Source organism: Trichoderma breve, chromosome 3 (genome assembly GCF_028502605.1).
Source record: "Trichoderma breve strain T069 chromosome 3, whole genome shotgun sequence".
In the NCBI taxonomy this organism is placed as follows: domain Eukaryota; kingdom Fungi; phylum Ascomycota; class Sordariomycetes; order Hypocreales; family Hypocreaceae; genus Trichoderma; species Trichoderma breve.
The window spans coordinates 1,516,861-1,543,883 of record NC_079234.1 but is presented as its reverse complement, the minus strand read 5'-3'; the positions used below and the strand labels follow the sequence as shown (position 1 = coordinate 1,543,883).

Genomic DNA, 27,023 nt, shown 5'->3' with positions numbered 1-27,023 from the left:
CACAAGCATTTGTGGCGCTCTTTGGGCATAGTCACGGATTCTGAGCTCCGTGCCCGAGAGGATTCCTGGCCTTTGTGGAGGTGCGGACAACGCGGGGTCCGAGAAGAGCTTAGATGCAGAGGATTCGGAGATACGGAGTGGACACGCCTGACAGGGGAATCAGCCAATCCGATCCGTCCTGCGGCAATTGAGGCTGTGCTCGCAAAATATTAATCCTACCACACCATTTTCATGATTGTCCGGCGCCAAGCATGCGGACGATTTGACGGCATTAAGGGACCTTGGCGCCGATACCACCGCAAGTCTTTTGTGCGAAGGTTGACTTGGTTGAGCCGAATACGGTATCTATACGAGTACATCTCGTGGCAATCTACGGAGTAATCTCCATGATGATCTGCTCTTAGTTACTGCCAAGAACCACGAGCGGATCTTTTAGGTTAATGACGGCCGTCAAAGTCCATCTTCTTATGCAAGGGTCCGTGAATGCCATGACGGTAGCTGGGCGCTAGCCGTTGTGGATTCGGAACACATCAACTTTAAACTACGAAACTAGAGTGGCATATAGTGTAGATGGTTAATCACTAAATTATAGCTAGCTCTTGACTATCTTTAGAATGCAGTGATTATTGATGCTGCGAGAGCTTGACACAAGTCCACCATGTTTAGTGTGGTACATCGTATCTCGTCAACATCACAGGCAATAGCCTTCTAAATGAACTATACGTTCAAGTGACATTAGCTTGACATGAACGTGAAATAAAGCTTCTTGATAATTTATCTTTTTTTTCTCTTTAATCGACCACGTAGCCTTCATCATTCTTTACTCTAATAAAAGGAAATTGGATACCAACAAGATAGCAAATGCATTAACAAATTCAAGACATCCAACTCCTGTACATATTATCATGGCAAAAACGCTGCTCATCTCAAATTCATCAGTAGAAACTTTCCTTCTAGCACTAATGTCTTCTTTCTCTGTCTAGAAGACGTTCCCCCAAAGTAAAATGGTGCAGCTCCGGTGAAGCGCGATTCTAGTTAATCTCTCCCAGAGCAGTTGTCAAATAAACAGGTAGCGCATTTTACGCGCTAATGGATAATTCGGAGATCGTAGTCGTGATTCGAATCTCTTTTTCAAGACTCTTCTTTTCATCATAGTCGTCTGGCTTCACTTTCCATTCCATCAATCCATTCGTAAAGCCAATGGAGGGCAAAAAGTTGAGCTTTGGACCTGCAGACAGGTATCCACCCATGTGATTCGCAAAGAGCCTATCATTGGCAATGGGAAGAATCCAGTTGGCTAGCAGCTTGTGAACTGGCGTGGCATATGTATGCATCTTGGCAACCATGTTGCTGATATCCATGAGCTCTCTCATTCGCTGCTTCATCTCTTTTTCATATGCCGCAAATGCATGGCTCAAAGCTGTCCCGCTTGGTTTCGGTCCCTTGGTAGTCTGCATAATGTTGTGGATGTTGTTAATCACTCGAGTCACTCCCTCGATAGCAGAGTTTCCACCTAGAGCCATATTCGGATGAACCTTGTGGACGGCATCACCAGCCAGAACAATTCTGCCATGGTGCCAGTGATCCATCACACATTCCTCAAGAGAGATGACAACGGCTCGAGTACGGCGTCTCCAAACTTCTCCGAAAAGCAACTCTTCAGTGACGGGTTTATCCATGATAGTTTCGGCCAATAGTTGAGCTTCCTCCTCCGTGTGGCGTTCACGGTGAGGCCAAGTGAAGGGCTTGTCAAGAGCAAAAATGACGAAAAAGTACACAGCGTGTGGCTGAGATGTTGCGAGGAATGTTATTCCACTGTTGTATGTCACAGTAAGGTAGCTGTCGCCAAGCTCGGGTATGGGTGGCGTTGTCATTGCCAGAGTCTTCCAGGATGTTTTAAGGGCTATAGTGCCACAATGTTAGTACAATCAACAGTGAACATTGCAAGATACGGATGGTGTATCAACATACAAGTCTTCTCTGTGTTTGGTATCAAGCCAGGGGAAGTCTTCCCGGCGTGTTGCCACATCAAGGTTCGCATGTGGCTATGGACACCATCGCAGCCAAGGACCATGTCGCCAACTTCAACACTGCCATCTTTGAGCTTAACCTCGACTCGGTCCGCGAATTGCGCTACATCTTCGACTCCGGCATTTGTCCTGATGAATGATTTGTCTGGTAGTCCGTCGTAGAGAATTTGCAAGAAGTTTTGTCGCTCTAGGGGATAAAATCCAATTCCATGGCTAGCAATAGTCAGATTATATCCATTTATTATAGTGGTACTTTGACAAAAGAAAGCCAGTGCCCAAGTCAACGGCACATTGTATTTCTAAACTTACTTCTTCTCGACATGGGTATACAGAAGATTGTCGTGAATCAGTCGTCCAGATGGATCTCGAGAGCAAAATCGGGAAATTGGGACAGAAGCCTTTTGGATTGCAGGAAGGTAGCCTAGCTGATGTAGGACACGAAGGCCATGTGGCCACATAGAGATACCTGCACCAAGAGGGGGTGCAATGTCGGAATACTTCTCGAGAACAACATGGTCGACACCAAGCCTCTGAAGAGCATTAGAAGCAACTATTCCAGCCACTCCACCACCCACGACAATAATCCGGAAGGGGCGTTCTGCTTGGTCCACCATGGTTAGTGAAGCAGGACCTTCTTCTCAATCAATATTATTCGAGATCGTTCTTCGATGATACTAGTTGCTGATTGTCAAAATTTGATACTCGGTTGTCGGGGTTGATGTTTAAAAGGGGTGGCTCGGAGGATCGGCCTTTCAAAGAGACAGAATCACAGCTGATGAGCGGAAGACGCAAATATATATTGAAGAGGGGAACAGAGTTCCATTGGTTGCTACGATCTATTCTAGAGGGGCTAGATCTAACTAACCACTTCGATACACAACATCCTATGAGGGTGTTGCCAATATGATGATCTCGGCCCGCTTTGGCGGAAGGAGTCTACCACCGCGCGGGTGCATGAACCAACGAAGGGTTACAGATCTACTACCATTGGTATAGCTTCATGTCACTGTTACGGCTCAATTCTAGTCTGTAAGCTGAGGTAAGGCCATCTATGGTACCAGAAAACCCACGGCGCAAGGACAGTCTCTCATGATTCTCGGGGTGTATATCCCGACGTCCGCTATGAGCCACTTATAAGAGTATCCCAAAAGTTATAGCAGGCTGTTTCTACGTAAGATTATGTGATTTACATAGCACAGCGATATCTTTAAATACGGACTTTAACATTGACGGAGGACGTTCTTTCCAGGTTCTCGGTGTCCGGAATTCCGCACTCTAGAAACAAGAGATGTCGATGGTAGCCTCGGCATTCATCATACACCCATATCACTGATACCAGTAGGATCCCATTAGTGCTCCACGTGGTACGACCGGGTTTCCCGTAAGCTCGGCCAGATTTAACCCAATGAGGAGGCTGCAGAGAGACACACAAGTGTCGGCCGCAAAACCGGCGTGAGAATCCTAATAGCTACTCGGAGCGGAGTAACGGAGGAAAATATCCGACTGGATTTAAACACTCAACAAAATAGCGACTTTTTTTTACGTGCATTTAGAGAAGTGGTTTACCCAAATTAGTAACTGCCTACATGCAGTTGAATACATGTATCTTACCACACTCCCCCCCTGCGGAGTGCACACCTTGATTTGCTATCTTAGGGCTTACCAGCAGATGATCATCACACTACAACATCTGACATCTGTCTAAATCATTTCCCTGTCTCGCCGAGCATCCCCCTGTTTCCTCACTTTAGAAGTACCGAGTACGGCGAAAAACGCCTGATGACAAAATAGCATGGGCGCGACCCATTAAATAAGGACGCCGATAACCCCGGCATGTCTCATCTCATCCCCAAATGAAGTCATCAACTCTGGTCTGCGGCATTAGGTACTAGACATCGGGAACAAGAGAGCTGGACTAACAGGAAATTTGGGCTGTATGGAGGCGCGCTTTGTGTCTTTTAGTAGATTAGTTCATCATTCAGCTTCATGCGGACATAGGACGGCTGAGTTTTTTATTGCCATCGGACGAAAGATAAATCCATATTAATTGAAGCTCCAGACTTTCCAACTCTTAGTGGGTTCCACCTCGGGCCGCGCCTCCACACACCAATCCACAGCCATCCACCCACCATCTTAGCTAGAGTTTGCAAGCTACCTCGTACCCATGGCCTTAAACCATGTCAGGCGCTTTGCCAAATTGCTCTACCTAGTACTTAGGCTTCTTTTAGGTCTTTGTTTACAAAAGATATTGTAATACAGAGTAGGCGCTACTCCATACACAGCCCTGCTCTCGAGTCGTACTGTAAGGAATGGAGCGTCAAAGTAAGCGCGGGAGCTGCGGCGTCTTTGACTGGAAACTCATGGTGTGGCTTGGAATTACCAAGTGTCGCAAAACAACACTGCAATACGAACAGCCTTCTGTATAGGGTATTCCAGAGAAAAGAGATCCTGAAAGGGAAGTTCTGTTTTTCTTCGTGCTTCTGTGATTTGTAGAGTGAAATGCAATATTTGTAGAAGACGATAAAAGAGCAATGATGAAATCGTTGAGGTCGTAGACTCGAAATAAACTTATCATCATTACCTTACCGCCTGTAATGATATTACAGGTTGGCATCCTATGTAAAAGTAATTTGTTACTAGGCAACTTTGGAAGGAGTAAGCTCCTCATTCCGTCGAATGATAGACATGTATTACTTACGAATATACTTATATTTATAGATAGCTCTTACTAGCTTTATCCCTTTATAGCAGAGCCATTTTAGGCCACAGCGAGTACCATTCTACGTAAACAATGCGAGTAGCTTGTAAACGATCAATATCTTAATGGATTCCGAATTTCTATACATATCATACCTTGAAGATGGTTCAAAGAGCGTTGAAGAAAAAGGGTGGCCGATAGAGGCTTTCTTCGACAACAACTGCGGAACCGGGACACAGATACCTAATCAGGCGCGGCTGAGTAGATACGAGTATGTGACAATCAGTTTGAATGGATTTTAGTCACGAATACGCAAGTCAGCCTCGAAATGGTGACCAGCGTTGACTAGGTTGTGTCATTGGTCTGTTGGTTGCTGCCTGGATAGGGGTACTGGACTGTGTTGGGGGTGCAAGCAACTCCTTTTTTTTTACTTGGCGAATCCAAACCGGGCTGCTATCATTGATAATTGCCTAGTGACGTGGCAATGTGAATTCATTTGGTAAAGCATACAACCTCACTTCCCCTTTGCAGATCAATTGTCGCCACCGTGACATCGCATGTGGGAAAAACATCCCATACGTGTACCTCCGTTCTTACGGTCTTGTTCTAGAACACTAATGTCATATCATATTGAAACGATTATAACATGTTCAACCATTCTATGGGAAGGTTATTATCGCCTTTCCTTATTTACTTGAATAGGCGGAGACATAAAGGGGCTGCCCTTATAACTTTATGGCGCCTATAAGTGTATTGATGTAATTGACTCATGAGGTAACGCGGCATTGAAGATCTCTTGACAACTCACATCAATACTGTTAACTTTGACTCTTCATTTGGTATTGTGTGTCTCCATGTGAGGTTTTAAAATAGCGTTGAGATTCATATCTATAGTCATATATATGGCAACTCTACCCTTTCTGACATGAAAACAGACGGAAGTTGGTAGACCTTTTACAAACAAACGGCTTGTGCGCTTCTATAGATGTTACGCAATTTAGTAACTAAATACATAACCTAATTACATGAATAGGATATAGATCATTGATCTGCTGCCAGTTGCTTCAGTTTGTACACAAGATGCGAAGACTCTACGGCGGTTGAAGGAAAGCAAGCTTTTTGCCGTTTACCAGGCCCACCATTTTAGTATATTCCACTTAGCTCAACTTCACATCAACTCTTTGATGCAAGAAGAATACCTAGACAGTAATAACGATGTGACAGCCAACTATTACTAGCACTCAGCAGCCTTATACTTAGTGGTCACGGGCACTAAGAAATACAACAACAACAACAGCCAACTATTACTCATGGAACTGACCTACACCTGCCACATTCGCTGCGCCCTTGTAAGAATACAGCTTTGTATATAATATATAATCGTAATTATTATATTAGAGAAGCCCTATATATCATGCAAATAGATACAGCGGTAGGCGTACAGTTCTCGATTGTCATTGTGGCTAGTGTTCACGAAGTAGTTGCGCGACAGTTCATACGCTTCACATACGACAGGCGCATAAACTACAACACTTAATCTGGTTTTTCTTACATCATGCTATGTACGCGCGGTCTACTAGCCAGCAAGTAACTCCTACGGGCTGCGCCTCCTAATGAAGAACCCTGTGATACGCAGGATTCAGAATCCTTCGGTCTGCATTGATCGTGTAGCTTTCCGACGGCCGGAAATATCGGGTGCTTAGCGAGAGTCCGACTCGGAATAAAAAGCTAGAAAACGAAAGATCTGCAATCCTGCAGAACTTATGTAATCGGGCCCTAGAACAGCAGACAAAGAATGTATTGGTCTTTTATATGCATTTGAGATGAGGAAAAGGCGATGGACGGATGTCAATTTTCATTTGTTGAAATGTCGTGCTGGAGTAGGCAAATGGTGGCACACTGTGTATTGCTTTTTATCTTGTTATCGTGATGATAACTGCATGTACTCCATACCAGTGACACATTCCCTGAATACTATACTAAGCACTAACTCTCGCTGAAGCTCGTGTCATCGTGTGGTAGTCGTATCGCAGCTGCATTAGATGCCCTGTGCCCTGTAGGTGCTGCGTATGTTTACTTTTTTCAGAAGTCGAATACCGAGGTTGTATCGAACAGATATAAGCTACGTATCCATGAAGAAACTCCCTTCTGCCACACCCCTAAACAACAACCCCTGCTTTCCCCTCATCAGTGCCCTGGGCACTGGGCAATGCCGACAGAAAGAATAAGCATGGGCCAGCTGACATATTCGTAGATGATAGAAGAATAGGTGAGACTCCTCCGATCAGCTTATAAATGTCTCCGGTCTTTGTTTGACGGAGACAAAACACACCCTAGACTGGCCATTAAACACAAGGTCTGTGCATGGGAGGGCATTTGTATGACGGCAGATCTCAAGTGCTCTAGGGGTAAGAATGAGACTAGTCGATTCCCGGGAGAGCCGCATCAGATGGGTTTCAATTAGCGCGGAGCGTTGAACAGCTAAGTTGCGGAATCGCGGAGGCTTACACATTACCATACACAGCGAATTTACTCCGTACGGGATTCGAGTCGGCCCAAAATACCTCCCGTCGGCAAATGATTCAAGGTGCCAGGGCCGAGTAGGCCAAAATATGTATACTAACAGCTTTGGCATTGGGCGAACTGACGATGTGTTATGAAGCCTGCTCAAGACTACTGCAATATTACGTACTAAAGATACGGACTAGAGAGACCATTCCCGGTGATTTGTAGGGAGATAAGGATATCTGCGACTGGGTGGTATCCTGGATTCTGTGTAAAGCTAGAGACTATAATACCCGTAGTAGAAAATAGAAAATAGTATGCTCGGTCTTATTACAATGCCGTCACGGAGCCATCGGCCAGCACGGTTCCAGCAGGTTGCTGGAGATGGAGTCCTCTAGTGTAAAAATGGGAAATACAAATACAGGGAGATGTCGCACTGCGAGAGATAGATTCCATCGTGGTATGTGTAGATAGATGAATGGGCTTTCACCCGCAATACACAATTTGTAGTAAAGTCGAAATAACTCAGAAAAAGAGCGTAATATGAAGCTTTTACTTGAAAAGGCGGGAATTTCTTTTTTGGGGGCAACACGGGCCTTTGGCACCTGTGGGTCTACATAGCATCTGCGCCATGTTGTTGACAACCCACTACTAGCAGTTTCATAAAACCAAGCTAATAGATGAAAGGGATTCCGGCTTAGGAAAAGAGTCAGCAACCATAGCAGGAGGATCTGCGACAGCCCCCGGCGGTTAAATCTCGATCTGTTGTAGCCTTGATGGTGGGTAGAACTGGGCCTAAAATCTGGTGCTAGCATGACGATGCTTTCATGACGGGATCGGTCATTTCAAGAGAGGGGACGTCCATTGGAAAATCCCTTAAGCCGGGAGATTGGATGAAACTGAAACTGGAGCTGGAGCCCTCCCAGTATGCTCCGCAGTGAAAATATGCATGCCGACCATTGCGCCATGGCAGCCGCTGAGCATGAAATGGCAAGGTGACATCCTACCAGAAGGATGGGATCTGCCACAGGCTAATCTCCTGGTTGATGATTATGCAAACGGGTGGCATTGAGGGAGGCAGATCCCAGTCAGAGACACGCCCTTGCAGTTGAAGGCGGGCCATGCTAAGGACAAGTACAGTATCTCGTTTAAGCTGGCTGAGGCAGGATTCTTGCCTTTTCTTTGTCAGAACTGCAGTGCTACCTCTTACCGCCGCCTAAGATAGCTGGCAACATGTTTAGCGCTCAGAAATCCACTATTTTAGGCAGTGTGTTGCTGTGTATGTAAATAATCCATATCCATTGATCCATGGATCGGTAAAAGTATGTGCTGAAATGCCCGAGAACTTGCGTTTGCTCGTATCTTAGTGCGTGTGATTGGCCTAATACCGAAAAAGATACTACATTGAAACCATTCAATGAGATACGGGTAAGCACCAAGCTGAGGGTTACGACGTGATGGAATTATTGATAGCAGCATGGGATTGCTGCATTGGCAAGGTTGCTCTGCTTACATGTGAGCATTAGTTTGTCGGCTCGTGCTGCATCCTCACAGTCGTCATTGTCTTGGCGTATTGAAAGACAAATGACCAAGTCCGCTGGAGTTTCCCAGTGCTCTGGTTATCATGAGTTCTTGCATCTAAAACACTATGTGCCAGCATATGCATTGACCCTACGCTGTCATGTCACACCGGGCTGATCAAAAACGTGGTTCATCGGAATGGAGAGCCGAGGATTTCACGAGATGGAGGAGAGATCCGGGGGTGCCTGCATGTCCGCCCGCACGTGTTGTCTCTGTTTCCATGTGAACTTGAGGGTAGTATTTGAATGCCTTGCTCGCGTGAGGCATTTTTGTAATTGGGCCGAGAACCCAACCGAAGCATGGGATGTGAATCGGGCTGCTGAATTGAGACCTTTCTCTACGGCATGTGGGCCTGGAAGAAACAGGCAAGCGGTGTGATCCAATGACTGACTGATGGATGAACAACGAATGGAGTGGATATGTTTTGGCTGGCTGGAATGGTACGGAGGAGTTGAGATGAACTTGACTAGCACTCCATCTTATCTCCGCTGTGTACTCCGCGCGGTACCTGTTACATTTACCCATACACACGTGTGGAGGGGATGAATACTAGCACATGTACGTAGGCGGACCAGGGTCGAGAGACAGAGAGAGATATCCTAGCAAGGCGGGCGGGTCTTTCGCTACCAAGGTTCTCATACAGAGCAGAATACAAGATTAGTACTTTCATGTATGAAATCCGGCTGCTGCAGAAACGTCAAACGCTCCACCTTTGACCTTTCGCCAAGGCTCAATGAAGGCGCTGGTGTAGCTGGGATGGATCGCTGTGTCAATACCGCCACATTTCTATCTCCCGTCAACGTGATGGTGGTTTCTGCAGACTTCTAGAATGCCAGACTGTTGTGTAACACAACCTTCCATGCATTGACACCTGTATAAAAGAAAATCATCAAATCCTACCACCAATTATGACCCATTCTACTCCCCGCAGGATCTCGGACTGCGCGGAATCCCACGGAACGCTGCCCTCGCCCAAGACCCCTGTTGGTTGAGTCTGTTGTACATAGTGGTGTCTTCAAGTGCTAACATCGCTATCAAGCCACACTCACACCCCATTAAGCCTATCGCTCGTCTATTTAGCATCAGCATAAGACCCCGGAGGCAGCCCCGGAGAGCGATACGGAGATGTGCTGTCGCGACAGGGGACTGGCAAGACAGGGAGGGCGATTACTTTGAGCCCACGCACACAAGACAATGGAGGAGGCGTCTCCGTATAAAAAGAATAAGACGTAGGGGCTATATTTATTCAGGAAAGCGGCATAAACCGTAGATGGATTGAGTCCGCTTCAAGTAGGGGCTTTAGTTATTCAGGAAAGCGGCGTAAACCGCAGATGGAATGGATTGAGTCCGCTCCAAAGGAAGTAGGGTCTAGTTACATATTCAAGAAAGCGGTGTAATACCGTACATGGATTGATTCCTCCAAAAAATTCCTGCCTTGGCAGGCACTGGACAAAGCGTCTTGGAGTATCCATGGTACTGGGTAGTAGGTAGCATCTGTTGTGTACCGTCCATGGTAGGCTTTCGTATTTGGTTCCAGATCATGCTGAAGCTCATTAGAAAAGGCCCTGCTACCTGGGGTTGACCCGATTCTCAGCAGCATAATGCCGCATGGCTTGCCTGTACTGTAACTATACACGTACGCAGCTGGACGGAGTGTACCTACCAGGCAGGGTACGTGTATGTAGACACCCGGTTATATGTAGGCTGACAGGGCCCTTGGACACGTTTAATTTGTCAGTGCGTGTTTTGGACCCTCAAATCCTTCCATTCCTTTGCTTATCACTAGCGGCGACACGGCAAGAGATGGCGACGTCCGTCTGCTTTGGGCTCCTGGCATACATAGTCCCTAGTAAGCAGCGGATGGTTTCTGTCGCAGATACCGATAGTAATGAATTCCGTATGACAACCTGTGCAGAATCCTCCATGTTCCATGTTCCATGTCCTCAAATGCCAGTCCATTCGAACCGACCGGAGCTATGGAACCACCGCCCCCGCTCCCCACAGCTGAACCATGCTCTCGCTCTCGTTCTTCTCCAGGTCAACGATACCGTTGCGTTGCATGAAGACTATCATCACAATAAGAGGAAAACGAGCAAGCTGACAATTCAGCGAAGAGACACAGGATGCTGGTACCTAGCTAATGTGCGGGACGGGAACCCATGGCAAGGTAGGGCTTGTGAGTGGATATTGATGTATGCGTATGCGTATGACAACGGGACCCCCCATCAATACAGCCCAGGTACACTAGATACCTAGTTGTTACTCGCACGCTCCTCTGAGATAATAAGCGCTGAGACTGCGGTATCATCCCACGGAAACTGTACCTTTCTGGTACCTTGCCGGTTATTCGCCATGATTTCCGTACGAAGGCTAGTGGTGTAAGCGTGAGTGACCAATCCTTGTAACCAGGTTTGACTCAGCCTGCCAGGCCAGGCGCCAATCATCGGGAATTGAGAGTATTAATACAATGCGGACTTGCTATCGACGGACCAACGCCACAAGCTGAACAAGAGAGATTAAAGACACAGGTTTCAAACACAGCAAATATGGGATCCATGGTAAACGAGGCAATCGTTGCAGAGCCAATTGCTCCCATGGGCGCTCTTGGTGATGAGCACAACCACACAACTATGGAGGAGGGGGCGTTGACAACGCCAGCAACGTCGACGACGCAAAATACGACATCGTCGTCTTCATCTCTACGAAGGCTCGCATGTGACGCCTGTCGAGCCCGCAAGGTCAGATGCGACAGACAAGATCCGCCGTGTAGCAGATGCGCAAAGGTGGGAGTAACATGCCGCTACTCCAGCCGATCAAAACCGACGCCGTCCAAGATGGACTTGTCGAGGTTTCTCGTCACCCTCAACAATAGACTCAGTAAGTTCTGGCCGCCCCCAAGGCCATGCTTTGTGGCTCGTGGCTGAGACAAAATACAGAACAAGCAGAGGCGCAGCTCGCTACGACACGCCTGATGCAGCAGCGGAATCGACAACCCTCCTACGCGATGCCATGGGGAGATGTTGATATCACGCCGCAAATAGTAAACTCATCGCCAAACTCCAGTCCCACGAGAGAGGTGACCCCGCCACACTTGGCCTCCGGACCAGGCTCAACTTATGATCTGCAAAAGATGGAGGTGATGCACGATAAGGGCATGGTGCAGCAAAACGTATCAGAGTGGTAAGTCACAGCAGAAAGAATCCCCGCAGGGGCTTGAATAGAGAGATTAACATGGCCTTTTTAACTAGGTGCAACCAAACGAGCACAACGTCTACTGCTCCTACAGAGGCACCCGAGTTCTCACCGTTTGATGCATTTGCCACGTCCTTGTCAGCGGACATCATGATGAGCCAGGCGATGCCAGAGAACCCCCCCTTCGAGTTCGAGCCCATGTTCTTTGACATCTCATCATCATCTACGAGCCAGTCTGTGCCCACAGTGTCGGCCACAATTCTGCAGGGACTGTATGTTGAAAAATAATTCTCCAAACCGGCGACGCGAAGCTGACATGAATAGTTACGACCGATACTTTGAAGTTTTTCACCCTATCATCCCCATTATTAACAGGACACGTTTCCAGCATGAGATGTCGCAGCCGTCACCGTCGGTCGAAGTGCAGGCGCTGTCGTATGCCATCGGCACCTTGACCGCATTCTCCGTACCTGAGCTGCATTATTACGTAGATCACTACTATGAACAGGCTCGCAATCTCATGGACATTTGCGAGCGTCAGGACAGCGGCGATTCATTAAGCAACATCAACATAATGCAAGCCTACGTAATCTTAACCCTCTACGAGCTGAAGCAGCCAAACTTTGCCCGAGCCTGGCTGACACTCGGCCGCGCGATTCGGCTTTCCAAAATGATGGGGTTGGACACTGTGGAAACGGATTCGAGCATGGGTACACAATGGGGACTGCGTAAGCAGCTCATCCATCCGATTAGCTCAGCGGACCAGGAGGAGAGGCGGCGAGTTTTTTGGAGCCTCTTCATCTTCGACTCATTTGCGAGCCTACGGGTGAGCGGCGGCCCAGCCTTTGATGGAGATGTAAGTACACGTATTGGATGCGAATCTCTACTTTGATCCCAGCTAACAAAATTCAAAGGTCAATGTCCAGCTCCCTAGTCTGAGCGACTACCCGGATTACTCGAACGAGAGGATGCCTGGACTACAGCAGGTATTCGACCTGACAGAAACGGCTCCCATTTCCTCATTTGCTGCCAACGCCATCATGATCTGCCTCTACCAGCGCTACTACAGCCACATCCAATCCGCATATTCAGAAGCCTCCCATGCATTCTGGGAGACGCATTATGCGATTGACAAGTCCCTCAACCATTGCCGTACGACCCTGCTAGCGCAGCACATGAACGGCAACAGTGGCGAGAACCCGACTTCCATTGCGCTGCGAATGAACCTGAATGCCCTCAAGATCAATTTGCACGAGACGGTGCTTATCAAGGTCGAGAAGGATCAATTGCCAGTGAACCTCGCAACAGATGCGGTGGCTCAATGCGTTTGCGCCGTCACCGACATTGTCCAGGCCGTCCAGCTGGGTATGCGGCTGACGGGCAACAAGCTGGAAACGTTCCGACACTTGGACCGGTTCCTTGTTTGGCCAATTACAACTTCTATTCAAGTGTGCTTCCGCATGCTTTACAATGGAGAGGATGATGCCACTCCTTACATCAACTCCCTTCGCATTCTTTCCAATGCGATGAAGGACCTTATCGACCCTGAGCACATCGCCCCGGGTTTGCTGGAAAAGGCCGAGGCTCGGGTTGCCGAGGCAGCGCGGTCTACACGGAAGAAACGAACAGTTGACGACGAGCTATGATATTTCCTACATGTGCACATGGTTTCAATAGAACTTGTGTTCTTTTTTCACTCAATTCTTTTTTTTTCTTCCATCTGCCTGGGGCTAGGCATATGGAGTCATGATGTAACGTCCGGGCCGGGGGAGTATCATCGGTGGTAATATCTATACCAGTACACGCACACCTGGTTCCTGTACTTTTTGTTGTTCTTTGTTTGGGCGGTGTATCTGATTAATTAGCGTCACTTCGTTCCTTTTTCTTTGCTTACTTCTGTTAGATAGCCGCAGCGGCTGCATCTTGTGTGTGTGTGTGGGTGTCGATCATACTTGGCGATGTGCGGCAAGGATCAGGTTACCACATTATCTGCATTTATGTAGGTAGCATTATATGTACCTATTCAGTATCAAGCTAGCTTTAGAATGCCGATCAGTCCTTCTATGAAACCTTCTACGCCACAGTGACAAGTCTCCCGATAGTACCATCAGTCTTAGCGTAGAGAAAAGGGGGTGGATATAAGTTTGTCTGTTTTGAATGCTGCAATACAAGAATATACGGTTTAACTTGGTGTTTCAATGGAAGTTCATCCCATGATGGGCCAACAGCTTTGATTTTCTATTGAACAACATAATCTACCACGATTATTCTTTCTATCACATCGAAGTATTGTCTGCTGGGAAAAGCAAGGGTGCAATTGCTAGTAGTTAATCTACCAGGTTTATTCATCTCTCATTACTTTATCATACTCGAAGCCCCCGCATATCATCCACTTGTGAGACTCCTCTTTGAAATTTACACATCACCGGTACCGCAGAGGATACGAGAAACACGAATCTCAGCAAGGGGTTCACCGGTCTCGCTAATGGCAAAGCGCTGGCTGCAAGCAAACATCATGCCCTCCAGGGGCTTGTAGGCCTCATGGCCTGATGTGATTGTCATTTGCTCAACTAGGACACACACGAGAGATTAGCCAAAACGGCCATGCCGGCGCTAGGGGGGGACTAGAAGCACGAATACTCACTTCCATCTCCAAAAGGAGGAGTCTTTGCATCGGGGGAGCCGGTGATCAGCCCAAGAATGGCCGGGGTCAGTTGGGAGACGCCATTGGCCTCGAGGCGGATGGACCGGTTCTCCTTGTCTGAAATGATGCAAGAAACACTAAGGCGGGCGTGGGTCTTGTCCGCATCAATACGGAACCAGTCGTGGCCATGGCTGAGAGTCATGTCCAGCTTGGGCTCGAAACCCGCGACAGACTTCAAGGTGCCCCAGCCAAGAGGCTATCAGAGTACTTTTGTGAGTGGGTGTTGATTCGGCGAACCTGGAACTGGGAATTCAAAGAATGTACTTACAACACCAACGAGGGAAGAACCAGTGTAGATGTCTCCACAAGGGAACTGACCGGCAATGCTAACCTGCGTAGTGTGTTAGGCTTGTTGACTTATTCTGCAGATATATCCAACCAGGTGCGGAAAGATTTCCAAAGACGAACCTTGATGACAAAGGCCGGCTGCAGGGTGGGGAAGCTCTCGAGAGGAGCCACGAAGTCTTCAGAAGCCATTGTAGATAAAGATATTGAATGGACTAAACTAGAAATTCTCAATGCTCAAAATTGAACTGTTTTCGAGAATGCCGAGGGCGTATTATTGCTACTGTGTTGCCTGTTCCTGATGTGCTGGCTCTGATTCCAATGACCTTGCCACAACAAGCATGGGTATTTATACATCTTAAAGCATATAGAGAGAGGCTCAGTCTTATACACGCATATCCACACGCCGGGAAACGTGCAACTATCGGGACGCCAGTTCATCAGACACCACACATGCAGGCCTATGCGGCGCCGCTGGATCTGCGAGACAGGGATGGGAGCGGCATCGACAAGTGTCCGCCAACCCTGTCACAGATGCCCCGAGCCAGCCCTCGGCCCGCGCTTGTATCTGCTATCTGTACACCCCATGGGCGGTGTTTGGGTGAGTTTAAGATGGTTGTGGCGTGGCATCGGGACCTGCGAGATGGAGCCCCCCACGCCGGCCTACTAGATGAATCTAACGTCTACTTTAATGCAGGGGTTACTGACATCCTGGCCAATCAACGCCCTTCTGTTCCCAGATGAGCGTCAGGCAACGATGCTCGGAGTCTGCTCTCCGCCATGCCGCCCCGGGACCCACACCTCGGGCAACGGTTCTCCGCAATGCCTGCCAAGTGCCGAATTCGCCCGATTTTGATAAAACTTGAGAATAGCTTAATTCCGAGACTCAATCTTTTTGCGACGGCAGAGATTAGAAGATGGAATCGTAGGTAGACAAGCGTGAGATGCGTAGGCAACCGAAGAGAGCTTGGTTTCGGTCGCTCCTAGCCTGGTCGCGGCCTTGGCACACTCTTTCAGAGAGAAACTCAGGGGCTGTCAGAAAACTCGCAAAATAATTGGAACTTAGTTTGTTGATTATATTATAAGGAATTCAACTCGAAGAATCAGAGTAACGATCATAAATAGCCCATGATAGCTGTAATCATTGAAAGGATAAGTCGTAGATGTTGGACAACTCGGGCTGGAGCTCAAAGAATCAGGCAAACATAGAGTCGCTCCATGCTCCCAAGGAGTCAATATCTGCTCAGAAATAACATCAATCTAGGAAATTGAATATGTTTTAGAAGCTTGTACTTGGACTTCTGGTAACTCTTTGTCTACATCTTTGTTCTTATATCTTTGTTGTTCACGCTGGATGCCACCCTCATTCGTGATACCATTCCCCCTATTCTTTACGAGCTTGCCTCAAAGTTGTGGATTTAAGGGGATCGGTAGAATTACCAAACAAAGGCAAATCGTCCGAGGTAGATGTGACGGGAAACAGCGTTCAGTTAGCGCCGTCAAGATTGAACTGCCAATACCAACTGCGGCTCTTCTCCGCCCACAAGCACTGTTGGCACTTTATCGTCCAATAAGAAAGTAAAGCATTATTGATACATATTGCTCTAGATAACGAGTGATTATAAAACATGTATATATTCTTCCCGAATTCCCATCACTTTTCTTCTCAGCAGTGTTCCTGTTGTGTCCAGATGTGCTACACGCGCCGAGGCCAACGGATCGTGGAGATAAGAGGCTTTACTCTGCTCAGTCACTATGTTAGTCCTGTGTGAGGCATTTCTTGTCAAAACGTTTAGAATCAGTGATAATTCTTTGTTGCATTTGTCGGTGTAGCCGTGTTACATGTAAGATGCCTTGTGGGGGAAAGGGGTGATGGTGGAAGTTGGTAGCCCCTTTATGTGGCATGAGAGCCCAAAAACTTACAACTCAACTAAGAGAGAGTCTTCTATATTGGTATTTCTATGGAGCAATCTCTTACTCTGCACCTTCTCTACGATCCATTTGAGGTGATGATGTACCAAACGTTCATATTTGCGTCTACCTCTTCTGTGACGTGGAAGAGCTTCTTACCAGGAATGCAAGCGTATGGCTGTGAATTTTTGTTTAGAGATGCCCTAGAGTACTCTCACGTTACTAATATCAATAACCTGTGATAAGTCATGCAGACCATATGAATAGATAAATGGCCTAGTGATTGCCTACCGCTTTTACTAGCTGTGTCTTGTTACCTTCCATGCGGAGATCAGAGCGATAAGTGATTAAGATTACCGATACTACGGAGTAATGAGGCCCAGTAATCTGCTAATCTAACAGGCATCACACGGGTACCTGGATTCACGGCAATGCCGGCTGAGCTTAGCCAACGAAAACTCATGTGATGTACATCTTTCGCAGATCATGTACCCATGGTAAGTTTCATCAGACTTGTACGACCATCTGACTGGGAAAATGATTTGTCCTGGCTGATCTACTGTAGTACCAGGTCAAGCAACATGCCTTGCTAGGGCCAAGGGGTAATAGCCATCACTGCCAATTTGGGGTAGAGAGGGTCAAATCCCATTCAAGGATGTTGAAACTTCATTTACAATGCCGAGTCATTTTTCATGATGGCTTCATGATGGATCAAGGCTACTAAAATTCAATTTACGGCCAGTATATAAGTCGTACACGTGGCACAATGTACGCCGTTGTGTGCTTATACGCTTCTGTACTTGACTTACTGAGTGTTACCTAACTACTGTCAGTTGCCTACAACGGCAATACTTCTCTGATTATCAACTCGATAATGAGGCTCTGAATACCCTAGATCACAACTCATCAAGGCCCTGCAACTTTGGAACCATGTTTGCTACCAGCTTTGCCAACGCGCAAAGAGCAGATCTAGGGTACCCGGGCATGAATCATGTTGCATACATGTAGACTACTGCAAGAGCCTCGAATTGCGGTGGACCCCATTGAACTCCGAAATATATGGACTAGACTCAAAAAGAAACCATGGTACTTCATTTGGAATAGTTATTCAAAATCCGACGCTGTTGGAATATCCGCGCAAAATACCATATTTAGATTTCATCTTCTCTTACATCGTACCATTGATGACATGTTCTCGCAAGACGGCGTTCCGAAGAGTAAGATTGAATAGCCTATGGCTGTTCAAAAACCCAGAGGACTACCGGATCCTCGGCGCCGCTGGCCGACAGTCAGCTAGAATCAAAATCTGTTTGTGTGATTCATTGGGGTATCCCAGCGTGAAGCTCAAGATCTCGGTGTCACTCGGATAAGTCTGCCGCAAAGTACCAATGCCGTTCCCAAAGAACAGTTGCATCCACCGGCACAGCTCGAGCCGCGCTAGACACCCATTGTCCAGAACCATAACGCATGGTATAACGCATGGTATTATGTCGCCCAGATACCTGGAAATGCGACGCTGATGCGTGGCTCAGCGCTGATCCAATCTCGAGTTGAAGCTGTACCTACATGAACCCCCATGACCCGCCTCCACACCGGGCCGCGCTTTGTGACGGTGCAAAGACCCACCCCAGTCGCGGGTTTCCCAAGTGCGCCGTCAGCTGAGGCAACCCTTGTCAATGGCCATAGCAATGCTGGACGACGGTTCCTTGGAGAAACAATTCCCTGGAGGAGTTGTACTGGTAGAAGCCATTCGCTATGATTGATTGTGCCGTGATCCGTTGGGCTGGAATCAGCGGTGGCCAAGGACTTGAGACTGACTGTTTTGTGATGGCGTCGTCAAGCGAAAGAAGTATAAAGAGGTCGGGCATTCTGCGTCTCTGGAGGACTTTTCTTTTCAGTATCACTCTCAACAACAGCTTCCAGTGACTTTTAAGAGGCATCTCAAGAGGCATCAGAAACTCGGCTACAATGGCTTTACAATCAGCCCTCCTCATGGGTCTGGCCGCCGTGGGAAGCGCCAGCTACATTCCTGCAACTCCTGCTCCTGCCAACTGCAGAGTTCTTCCTGGAGATTCTGACTGGCCTGCGACTTCTCAGTGGAATGCTCTCAACAAGACCATCCATGGACGCTTGATCGCGGCGGTGCCTCAGGCCAGTGCTTGCCACGATGCGCCGTTCAACAACTACAACGCTACATTCTGCGCACAGATTCAAGCCGGATGGAACGAGACCAAGTTGTACCAGTACGTTACTAGAAGCATAGAAGCGCATATTGAGAAGATTCAAATGGACTGACATAATTTCAGCATCGATTCGCCCGCCGAGTTCTTGAACATGTACTTTGAGAACTATACTTGCGACCCGTTCACTCCTCGGTCCAAGCCTTGTGGTCTGGGTAACTACGCCAGCTACATTATCAACGTCACTGGAGCTGCCGATGTCCAGGCTGGTATCAGCTTTGCCAAGCAGCACAATGTTCGCTTGAACATCAAGAACACTGGTCACGAGTGAGTAGATTAACAGCCACTATCCACCTCTATAAGAATGAGACTAACCAGGATATCTTCAGCTACTTGGGAAAGAGCACCGGTAAGGGCGGTTTGACCTTCTGGACTCACAACCTCAAGTCCACCCAGTATATCCCCAAGTACAGCTCTTCTCACTACAACGGCCCTGCTCTAAAGCTTGGCGCTGGTGTCGAGGGTTTCGAGGCTTACCTTGCTGCTTACAACTCCGGAAACCAAATCGTTGGTGGATCTTGCCCTACAGTCGGTATCTCTGGTGGTTACAGCCAGGGTGGTGGTCACTCTATGCTTATGCCCGCTTTTGGCCTCGCTGCTGATAACGTTCTCGAGTGGGAGGTCGTCACTGCTGATGGTAGCCATCTGATTGCCACTCCTACCCAGAACTCTGATCTCTACTGGGCTATTAGCGGTGGTGGTGGCGGCACTTTTGGTGTTGTCTTGTCCATGACCAGCCGAGTTCACAAGGACGGTATTGTTGGCGGTGCTTCTCTCGTTTTCGACGACAGCAAGGTTGGCAATGACGTTTTCTGGGAGGCTATTGGCGCTTTCCACACTCTTCTGCCCAACCTTGTCGACACCGGTAACGGTGCCACTTACGTTCTTACTCCTCACGAGTTCCTTACTCTGGCTTTCACCATGCCCGGCAAGGATCTTGACGGTGTCAACGCTCTGATGAAGCCATTCCTTGATGATCTTACCAGCCGCGGCATTGAGTACCAATATGCTCCTCGTGTTTCTGCCAGCTACTACGATCACGTCTCCTTCTACCTTGGACCCCTGCCTGAGGGTACCTCCGACTACGCTCCCTTCACCGGTAGCCGAATCATGCCCCGAGATCTCCTCCTCGACCCCAAGCAGAACCCCATCATCATGAACGCCCTTCGCAATGCCACCATGACCGAGGGCTATGCACCTTTCCCCTGCCAGGCTTTTAACGTCTCTTACCAGGCTCACCCCGACAACGCTGTTCACCCCGCCTGGAGAACTGGTTTGTCTGTGTGCTTGACTCCTGGTGACTGGGATCCTACTGCTCCTCCCGCTGCCATGCAGGCTCGTCAGGACTATGCCGCCAACGTTCTGCAGCCCATGATTGATGCTGTCACCCCTGGTGGTGGTGTCTACCTCAACGAGGCCAACTACAAGCAGCACAACTGGCAGGAGGCCTTCCACGGCTCTAACTACCCCAAGCTTCTCTCAATCAAGAAGAAGTACGACCCTAACTCCCTTTTCTATGCCAACACTGCTGTCGGCAGTGAGGCCTGGACTGTGGACGGCAACAACAGACTTTGCCGCGCCTAAACTTGTGGCGTTGTCTATTGACTATTGTTGGGAGGCTCTGAATAGAATGAGAGGATGATATACTTGCCCTGGAACTGGGGTATGAGACAGAAGTGGTATGGATACGCTGAGGTTTAGAGGGCCCCCTTGTAACCCAAATCTCTGGGTAGCACGGATTTTAGGTCATTGTTTTTCCTTTGCATTCTCTACTAGAAACTATTTTCCTTGCACTTAGATTATCAATGTAGTTGTGAGACAGAGGATCAATAATAATGTTGTTTACTTGCACAATTATGCACGTTCATTACTCAGTGAAACGCTTTACTGATAGCCATAGGATACGCTTACTCTGTTAAACCTAACGTAGTCAAACACTCGTAGCTTAAATCTCCACTTAAATGGGACTCTGTAAATCCGGGACTTCTTAATAACAACAGAGTCTATAATGACAGGCTTCCTTTTTCTGCTAGATGAACAATGAGCCAAATACGATCAAGATAGCATTCTAACTTAGTTTAGTCCAAGAGTTGGGTAGACGCCATTGTTGACAAGTCTTACAGCTTGTATCGAACTGATCCATTTCGTTTTTTTACACATTTGCTTCATTCTTCTTCAAATCATTGCAATATCACACAAGTTTGAATGTTATCATTTTGAAACCCGGAATTTTCATTACAACTATGAAGTTTACCTTGAATTATTAACTTTTCTCGTGACAGCTTTGAGGGAGTTTTAACAACATTTACTAGGAATCAGTCATAATTGCACATCGAATCAAGAAGATTTAGAATGTCTCCAGAAATATGTCAACTTCATTTTAATTGCTTGTGGGTTCTCTTATATAGATATAACTGACATAGGAAAAGGTTACTGCTAGAAATACCATCTTTTCAAACTAAATATATATATGTATCATTACGTCGGCCATCATAAGTAAAACCAAAAAGAAAACAGAAAACACTCAACACCATATTGACAATCAGTTAAATCCAAGAGGCTTAACCGAGTTGGTGTGGCCGTTTTCTTGCTTCACAATGCTAAGCCCATCAGGGCCAACACTGGGTGTCTCAGACCCGGCGGAGACAGGGGTCATAGAACCAGAAGCAGTATAATCGGGGGTTGCCCTTTGGCCCAATGACTGAAGGTATTCTTGCTGCATGCCCTTGTACTCGCTCGGGTATGCGGGTGCGAATAGTCCTGAGAAGAAACCCTTCTTGCGGTAAGTTTTGACGCCAAGATCGCCGAGGAGAGTGTCAATGTACTGTATGCGAGTCAGAATAAAGTAAAAAGGGTTACAAAGGGGACAAAGATCCACTTACTGGGAGGAAGTCGTAGATAGCATAGGCGTGTTTTCGGCCCTGAGCAACATATCGCTTTCCGGTCCAGGTGTTCCATTCAGCAACTTCTTGTTCCATTTCTTCCTGAGATGGGACATCGTGAAGGCCGAGTAGGAAGGCGGTGCCCCAGAGGGCTTGTGTCTCAGATACTGTGGGAGTGAAAATGGAGTGGATGAATCCAGGGAATGTGACTGAACGATCTCCTTGAGCAGCGAGCTTAGGAACAATAAGGCGGCGATAGTGTCGACTAGGGCCGTGCAAAAGCTTCCGTCCACCCGCTGTCAACTCTCGTTCAAACTTCTTCTCGCCAAAGGGGCTCTTCTTGAGGTAAGGTAGAAGCTCATCAACCGTCTTTTCAGCCTCTTCACCAAGCTTGGCCCACTTCTCATCTTCTTCGGGGTTGGGCAGGAATCCAAGCTCTTGTTGCAGCTCTTCGCTGAAAACCTGGAATGACTTGTCGAACCCAGTGCACATAACAATGTAATCCGTCTGGAAGCTCTCGCCGTTTTTCAGGTTGACAACGTTGCCGTTATCAAGTGACGCGATATCTGTCCTGTGAACGGTGCAGTCGCCACGGTGGAAAGTCTTCCAGAAGAGTGGAACACTGGCTGCGCCGAGACCTGCGTTCGCCCAGAAGATTCCGTTTCCTTCGGGGCCGGGCCTAAGTTTCCTGGCATTTTCGGACTTGGAGTAACCGGCGTGTCGATCAGCAATCCAGTTGACGATTAGCCAGAAGATGTAGACAAATCCCCGTCCCAGAAGAGTCCTTTGGAAAAATTGGTGACCAGCACCGTCGGTGCTCATAATAGTCATGCCCATCAATGCCATGAATCTAGTGGTAACCACGTCCATGGTGTTTCTAAGGCCGAGGAGAGTTGGAGGCATGATGGCCAAAGGTCCTGATCCATCTTCTCGGATAATCCAGTTAACTTTTTTGCCAGCATTCAGCAGGAAAAAGACTGTGTCGTAGGCTGACTTTGCTCCTCCGATGACAGTGGCGGTATTGATTTTTCCAAGCGCCTCAAGATGCACACCCATTTCGGAGGAATGGATTACGGTAGAGGTAAAGTTGTTTCTCGGCCAAGCAGGTATGACAGGGTGTGAAGTTGCTCCCGAGGCGTAAATGAGCTTCTCGCACTCGATGGGAGCTTTGTCTTCAATCTCTAGACGCCATCCGCCAGACGACAGTCGAATAACACGAGTCACCCTAGTTCGCAGACGAGTTCGGCGGACAAGGTCATAGTCCTGGGCGAAATCGGTCAAGTAGTTGTGAATTGTTTCGCCAGAAACGTATCCATCGTCGGTGATGCCTTCATGTTTCATGGGATAGAAGGAATATTCGAACAATCCATGTTTGATTTGTGCGTAGAGACCCGGGTAAAGCTTATCGGTTGCCCATACACCACCGAACGAGCTCTGCTCATCGATGATAACAAGATTGGTCGTCGGCGCGAAGTCGAGGTAGGTTTTCGCAGAAATTAGACCATTCCAGCCTACACGCCACACAAATTGGCCAGTATCAGCAGTGTTTCGAGGTGCAAACAAGAGTATGTGTGCTTGTGTCCCGAATGTGTAGGCAGGGGTGTGCCAGGAACTTAGTGCTTACCAGCGCCAACGACAATAACGTCGACTTTCTCCGCTGTAGAGTCCATGGCTGGCGATAAACGTCTGGGGAAGCGGCGTTTATAGATCTAGCACGTGCAAAAAATACCAAGTTGGTTAATTGCCAGTCGAATTCATCTCTCTTAATGAGCTTCAGTGCACGATGAGCCTGCTAGTTTACTCTTTATATCAATCGACCCTCTGTCATCAAGCCCAAGAGTCGACTACTGCTTATGATGGAACATACGAAAATCATGGTCAAGTCGTATGATTCGCTGCTTGGAATTTAGTTTATCTGTGAGCTCAGCAAACGAATGCGAAAATCCCGGTCTTATGGCTGACGATGCCGCACGGGCGACCTCGGACCGCAGCGGGGACCTCCGGCCCGCCTGGAACTCGGAGCTCAACGGTCTTACACCAAGCTACAAGGTCAAACACTGTGAATACTAAGCGAATTTTGGCGTCAGCTCGGCATCCTGACAGCGCGGCTTCTGTGCGTTTGCCTGAAAGATCGCGCTTCTCGTAGTTTTGCTCTCCGCAGCATGCCAGTATAAACAAAGATGCCATCCTCTCACACGAAACAACGCCCTTACCGGAGTCGCCCAAAAAAAAAACGAACCGGAACCGCTAGTTGTTGCCACCTCGTACTCGTACGTATATCGACTTACTGCTGTTGCAGTGCACTAGCACAGCTTGCAAGGACAAAAGAATTATCACTCTAGTCATGGCCTTGGTCGACGCTTACTACGTCTTCAGGGCCTTTACTGGCCTTGGGTTTTACTCACAATGGATTGTCATGATGCAGAACGGCTCTTTCATGACAATGCTTTGGACCAATCTGAAAGGAGTGTTTCCCACTGGCACCCCTGTCAAGACTTCCTGGACAGGCATTTGGCCCGTTGACTTTGTTCTCGGCCTGCTAGTTGTCTTTTTTGGCGCCGTCAACAACGTGGCGGACTTGAGCGATCTTGGTCCATTCCTGATGCTGGTGGATCTGGTCTTTGCACTGGTTGTCTTCAACATCATGACATTGGTTGAAGATCGTCGAAACAGGAAAACAGGCCCACTGAGATAGTATGTTTATTCCACTACAACCCAACTTACACGATCCAGACTAATCTGTAATTGTTGATAAGTCCGGCGGTATGGCAGTTCTTGTGGAACTGGTGTGGCGCGGCTTCCGTGCTCCCCGTGTATTGCCACCTGTACGTGTCGAAGAGACTAGGCAGCAAGACTTCGCTCCTTTCAAACGACCAGGCCCAGGCCCTACCACTTACGGCACTCTGGAGTATCGTCATTTCGCTCCCGCTATTGCTCCCTTCAGCCCTGGGAGCCCAGCCGTTTGATATCCAGGACGGCGTGGTAGTCTGGTTCTTTGGCCCTTTCTTCCTGGGCCTGTTCCAAGACCTTGTCAGCGTCCTGTTTTCCGGTGAAAACTACAAGGGAATTCGCAAGCCAGTTACTCTCGCTTACTGGATTGTTGGCCTCACCAGCGCTGTGGTCCACATTGGAGTTGCAGTGTGGGCTTACACTGCTCCCGAGTTATCGTGGTATCGCGTTTACTGGCCTAATCATGCTGCTGTCATAGCTGACAGCCCGACTTACATGACTGAAGGTGCAATGCTCTTCATGCAATATGACCATGTCCTCATCTACCTGTGTGTGATCGGCATGGGGCTGTACATGCTCAGTCCTCAGAAGGCTGTAACTTCTACCTTTCTGGGAGAGAAGATCAGGGCGGGCTGGCCGATGGTAAAACTGACTGCCATTACCGCAGCTGCAGGGCCCGGAGCGGGTCTGGCATGGCTGATGTGCCACAGGGAAGGGGAGTTGGATGCGGCAGCCGAACAGAGGAAACGCAGATGAATAGGCGAATTTGTTTTGTTGAATACTAGCAGGAATTGCCGTAGCTGGGGCTCGGATGGTTAATGACCGAGAGGCGGGAGTCTAGCCTGTAGGAGCTGCATGTAAGCGAAGTAAGCAAGGGGACATGGGGCTGTATCGTTGAACACGGTGGATACAGTAATGGAGGATGTGGCTGAGAGGTATATTTTGGCATAATAGGAATTCCTTATATGTACAGATAATGCAACATGCATGCATGAAACAGACTGATACCTTCCTAGAGCATTGGTAGTTTATGATGTTGTTGGCTAGCCGTTAAACTTTTCTGTTGGTAATTGTTGATGGCTTCCTTAGCCATGGTACGATATAATCTATGTGAAATCTATTCGAGAACAAACTTCCGCTGTTATGTAACAAACAACCTAGATTCTCCATTTTTTGTAAGAACATAGATAAACCTATCTACGTGAGAGTAAATCTAGTGCATTGAAAGTCTGGGTAGTTGTAGATGGTGGCGAAAATTACACAGAAATCAATTGACCATACACTCCGATCTAACTCTGGGCAAACGAATCCTCCTGCAGTACAGAGTTTGAAAACAATAAGCTGTAAAAATTTCAATTTCCCATTTTCAATCTTTTATTTGTTATCTGATTCCCTTCTTCCGTTGGATCATCAATTATCAGTGTTACTCCCGGGTAATTCTAATCTTCACATGTAAGCGTTGGCGGTTATTTTGTCGACATCGTTCTCGATTTCCCATTCCGAACCTTGATAGCACTATTCGGAACCGCTTGCTCCGCTTACTAGGTTTAGAGTATTATATGTGACAAATGGGTGTGTAACTTACTGGTAATCGATGCATGCACAGTAACGCGAACATGTGGCCGGGATGCATGTACCTGTCATTTCGTAATGGTACATAATCGCCTCCGCACCCCTGGGATCTGGGATAGATAAGATGAGAGCGCTTATTCGCGCAAACTGCGCACTCCCTCCCGGTCTCCAGGGTCTCGGAGCGGGTCGAAGCGTTGCTCGGACACGAGAGAAGCTGTGCTGATGGGATGCTAGCCCCGATGAGGCAGCCCCGATCTGATCTGTGGATCCGAGGGCGCGCAATTCAAGTGCGTCTTACACCGGAGGAGGAGGATCGCCGCAGCTTTGGAGGCTTGGGAGTCAAGGGCCGCGGATCGTGGGGTGGCAGGGGTGAGAACAATGGCGAAGGCCCTCGTGGCTCTGGTTTGTAAGGAAGTGCAGTCAGCCCCCTTCAGACAAGGCCAGTAACTGTAAACTGTAACACTAGACTGGACGGCTTCCTACCGTACATGCATAAGACCCTGCATCTAACACTTGACCCGCTGGGCGGACCTGATACTAGCATACTCGGTGATCCGTATATTCGCACTCCGCGAGGCGTATGGAGTCATCTCGGACGGCGGGAGCTTGTAACGCAGCCGCCGTGCTTACACTTGGCCAACGGCTTATCGGATTTGCGCAGCGCAGTATCTGTCTATCAGATTGAGAGGCAGA

At 48.0% G+C, this 27,023-nt stretch overlaps 6 protein-coding genes across 6 annotated transcripts; 3 read left to right on the top strand and 3 right to left on the bottom strand.

The window, feature by feature from the left end:
* Positions 1–1,079: 1,079 nt before the first annotated feature.
* Positions 1,080–2,644, bottom strand: T069G_04900 (FAD binding domain-containing protein; the record flags this gene model as incomplete). The annotated part of the gene is made up of 3 exons (XM_056172110.1): positions 1,080–1,903; positions 1,972–2,243; positions 2,340–2,644. 3 exons carry the CDS (start codon positions 2,642–2,644, stop codon positions 1,080–1,082), a joined length of 1,401 nt encoding a protein of 466 aa, XP_056028968.1.
* Positions 2,645–11,360: 8,716 nt separating this feature from the next.
* On the top strand, positions 11,361–13,652 carry T069G_04899 (fungal specific transcription factor domain-containing protein; the record flags this gene model as incomplete). The annotated part of the gene is made up of 5 exons (XM_056172109.1): positions 11,361–11,691; positions 11,751–11,994; positions 12,063–12,278; positions 12,331–12,862; positions 12,921–13,652. The coding sequence occupies 5 exons, from the start codon at positions 11,361–11,363 to the stop codon at positions 13,650–13,652; spliced, it is 2,055 nt and encodes a 684-aa protein (XP_056028967.1).
* Positions 13,653–14,421: 769 nt separating this feature from the next.
* T069G_04898 (uncharacterized protein) lies at positions 14,422–15,187 on the bottom strand (the record flags this gene model as incomplete). Its single annotated transcript, XM_056172108.1, has 4 exons — positions 14,422–14,576; positions 14,651–14,906; positions 14,979–15,041; positions 15,119–15,187. The coding sequence occupies 4 exons, from the start codon at positions 15,185–15,187 to the stop codon at positions 14,422–14,424; spliced, it is 543 nt and encodes a 180-aa protein (XP_056028966.1).
* A 3,687-nt stretch (positions 15,188–18,874) lies between these two features.
* On the top strand, positions 18,875–20,730 carry T069G_04897 (FAD binding domain-containing protein; the record flags this gene model as incomplete). Its single annotated transcript, XM_056172107.1, has 3 exons — positions 18,875–19,149; positions 19,213–19,413; positions 19,476–20,730. 3 exons carry the CDS (start codon positions 18,875–18,877, stop codon positions 20,728–20,730), a joined length of 1,731 nt encoding a protein of 576 aa, XP_056028965.1.
* A 958-nt stretch (positions 20,731–21,688) lies between these two features.
* T069G_04896 (pyridine nucleotide-disulfide oxidoreductase domain-containing protein) lies at positions 21,689–23,698 on the bottom strand (the record flags this gene model as incomplete). Its single annotated transcript, XM_056172106.1, has 4 exons — positions 21,689–21,970; positions 22,029–22,293; positions 22,345–23,539; positions 23,653–23,698. 4 exons carry the CDS (start codon positions 23,696–23,698, stop codon positions 21,689–21,691), a joined length of 1,788 nt encoding a protein of 595 aa, XP_056028964.1.
* A 674-nt stretch (positions 23,699–24,372) lies between these two features.
* On the top strand, positions 24,373–25,514 carry T069G_04895 (uncharacterized protein; the record flags this gene model as incomplete). The annotated part of the gene is made up of 2 exons (XM_056172105.1): positions 24,373–24,722; positions 24,785–25,514. The coding sequence occupies 2 exons, from the start codon at positions 24,373–24,375 to the stop codon at positions 25,512–25,514; spliced, it is 1,080 nt and encodes a 359-aa protein (XP_056028963.1).
* Between the last annotated feature and the right edge of the window lie 1,509 nt (positions 25,515–27,023).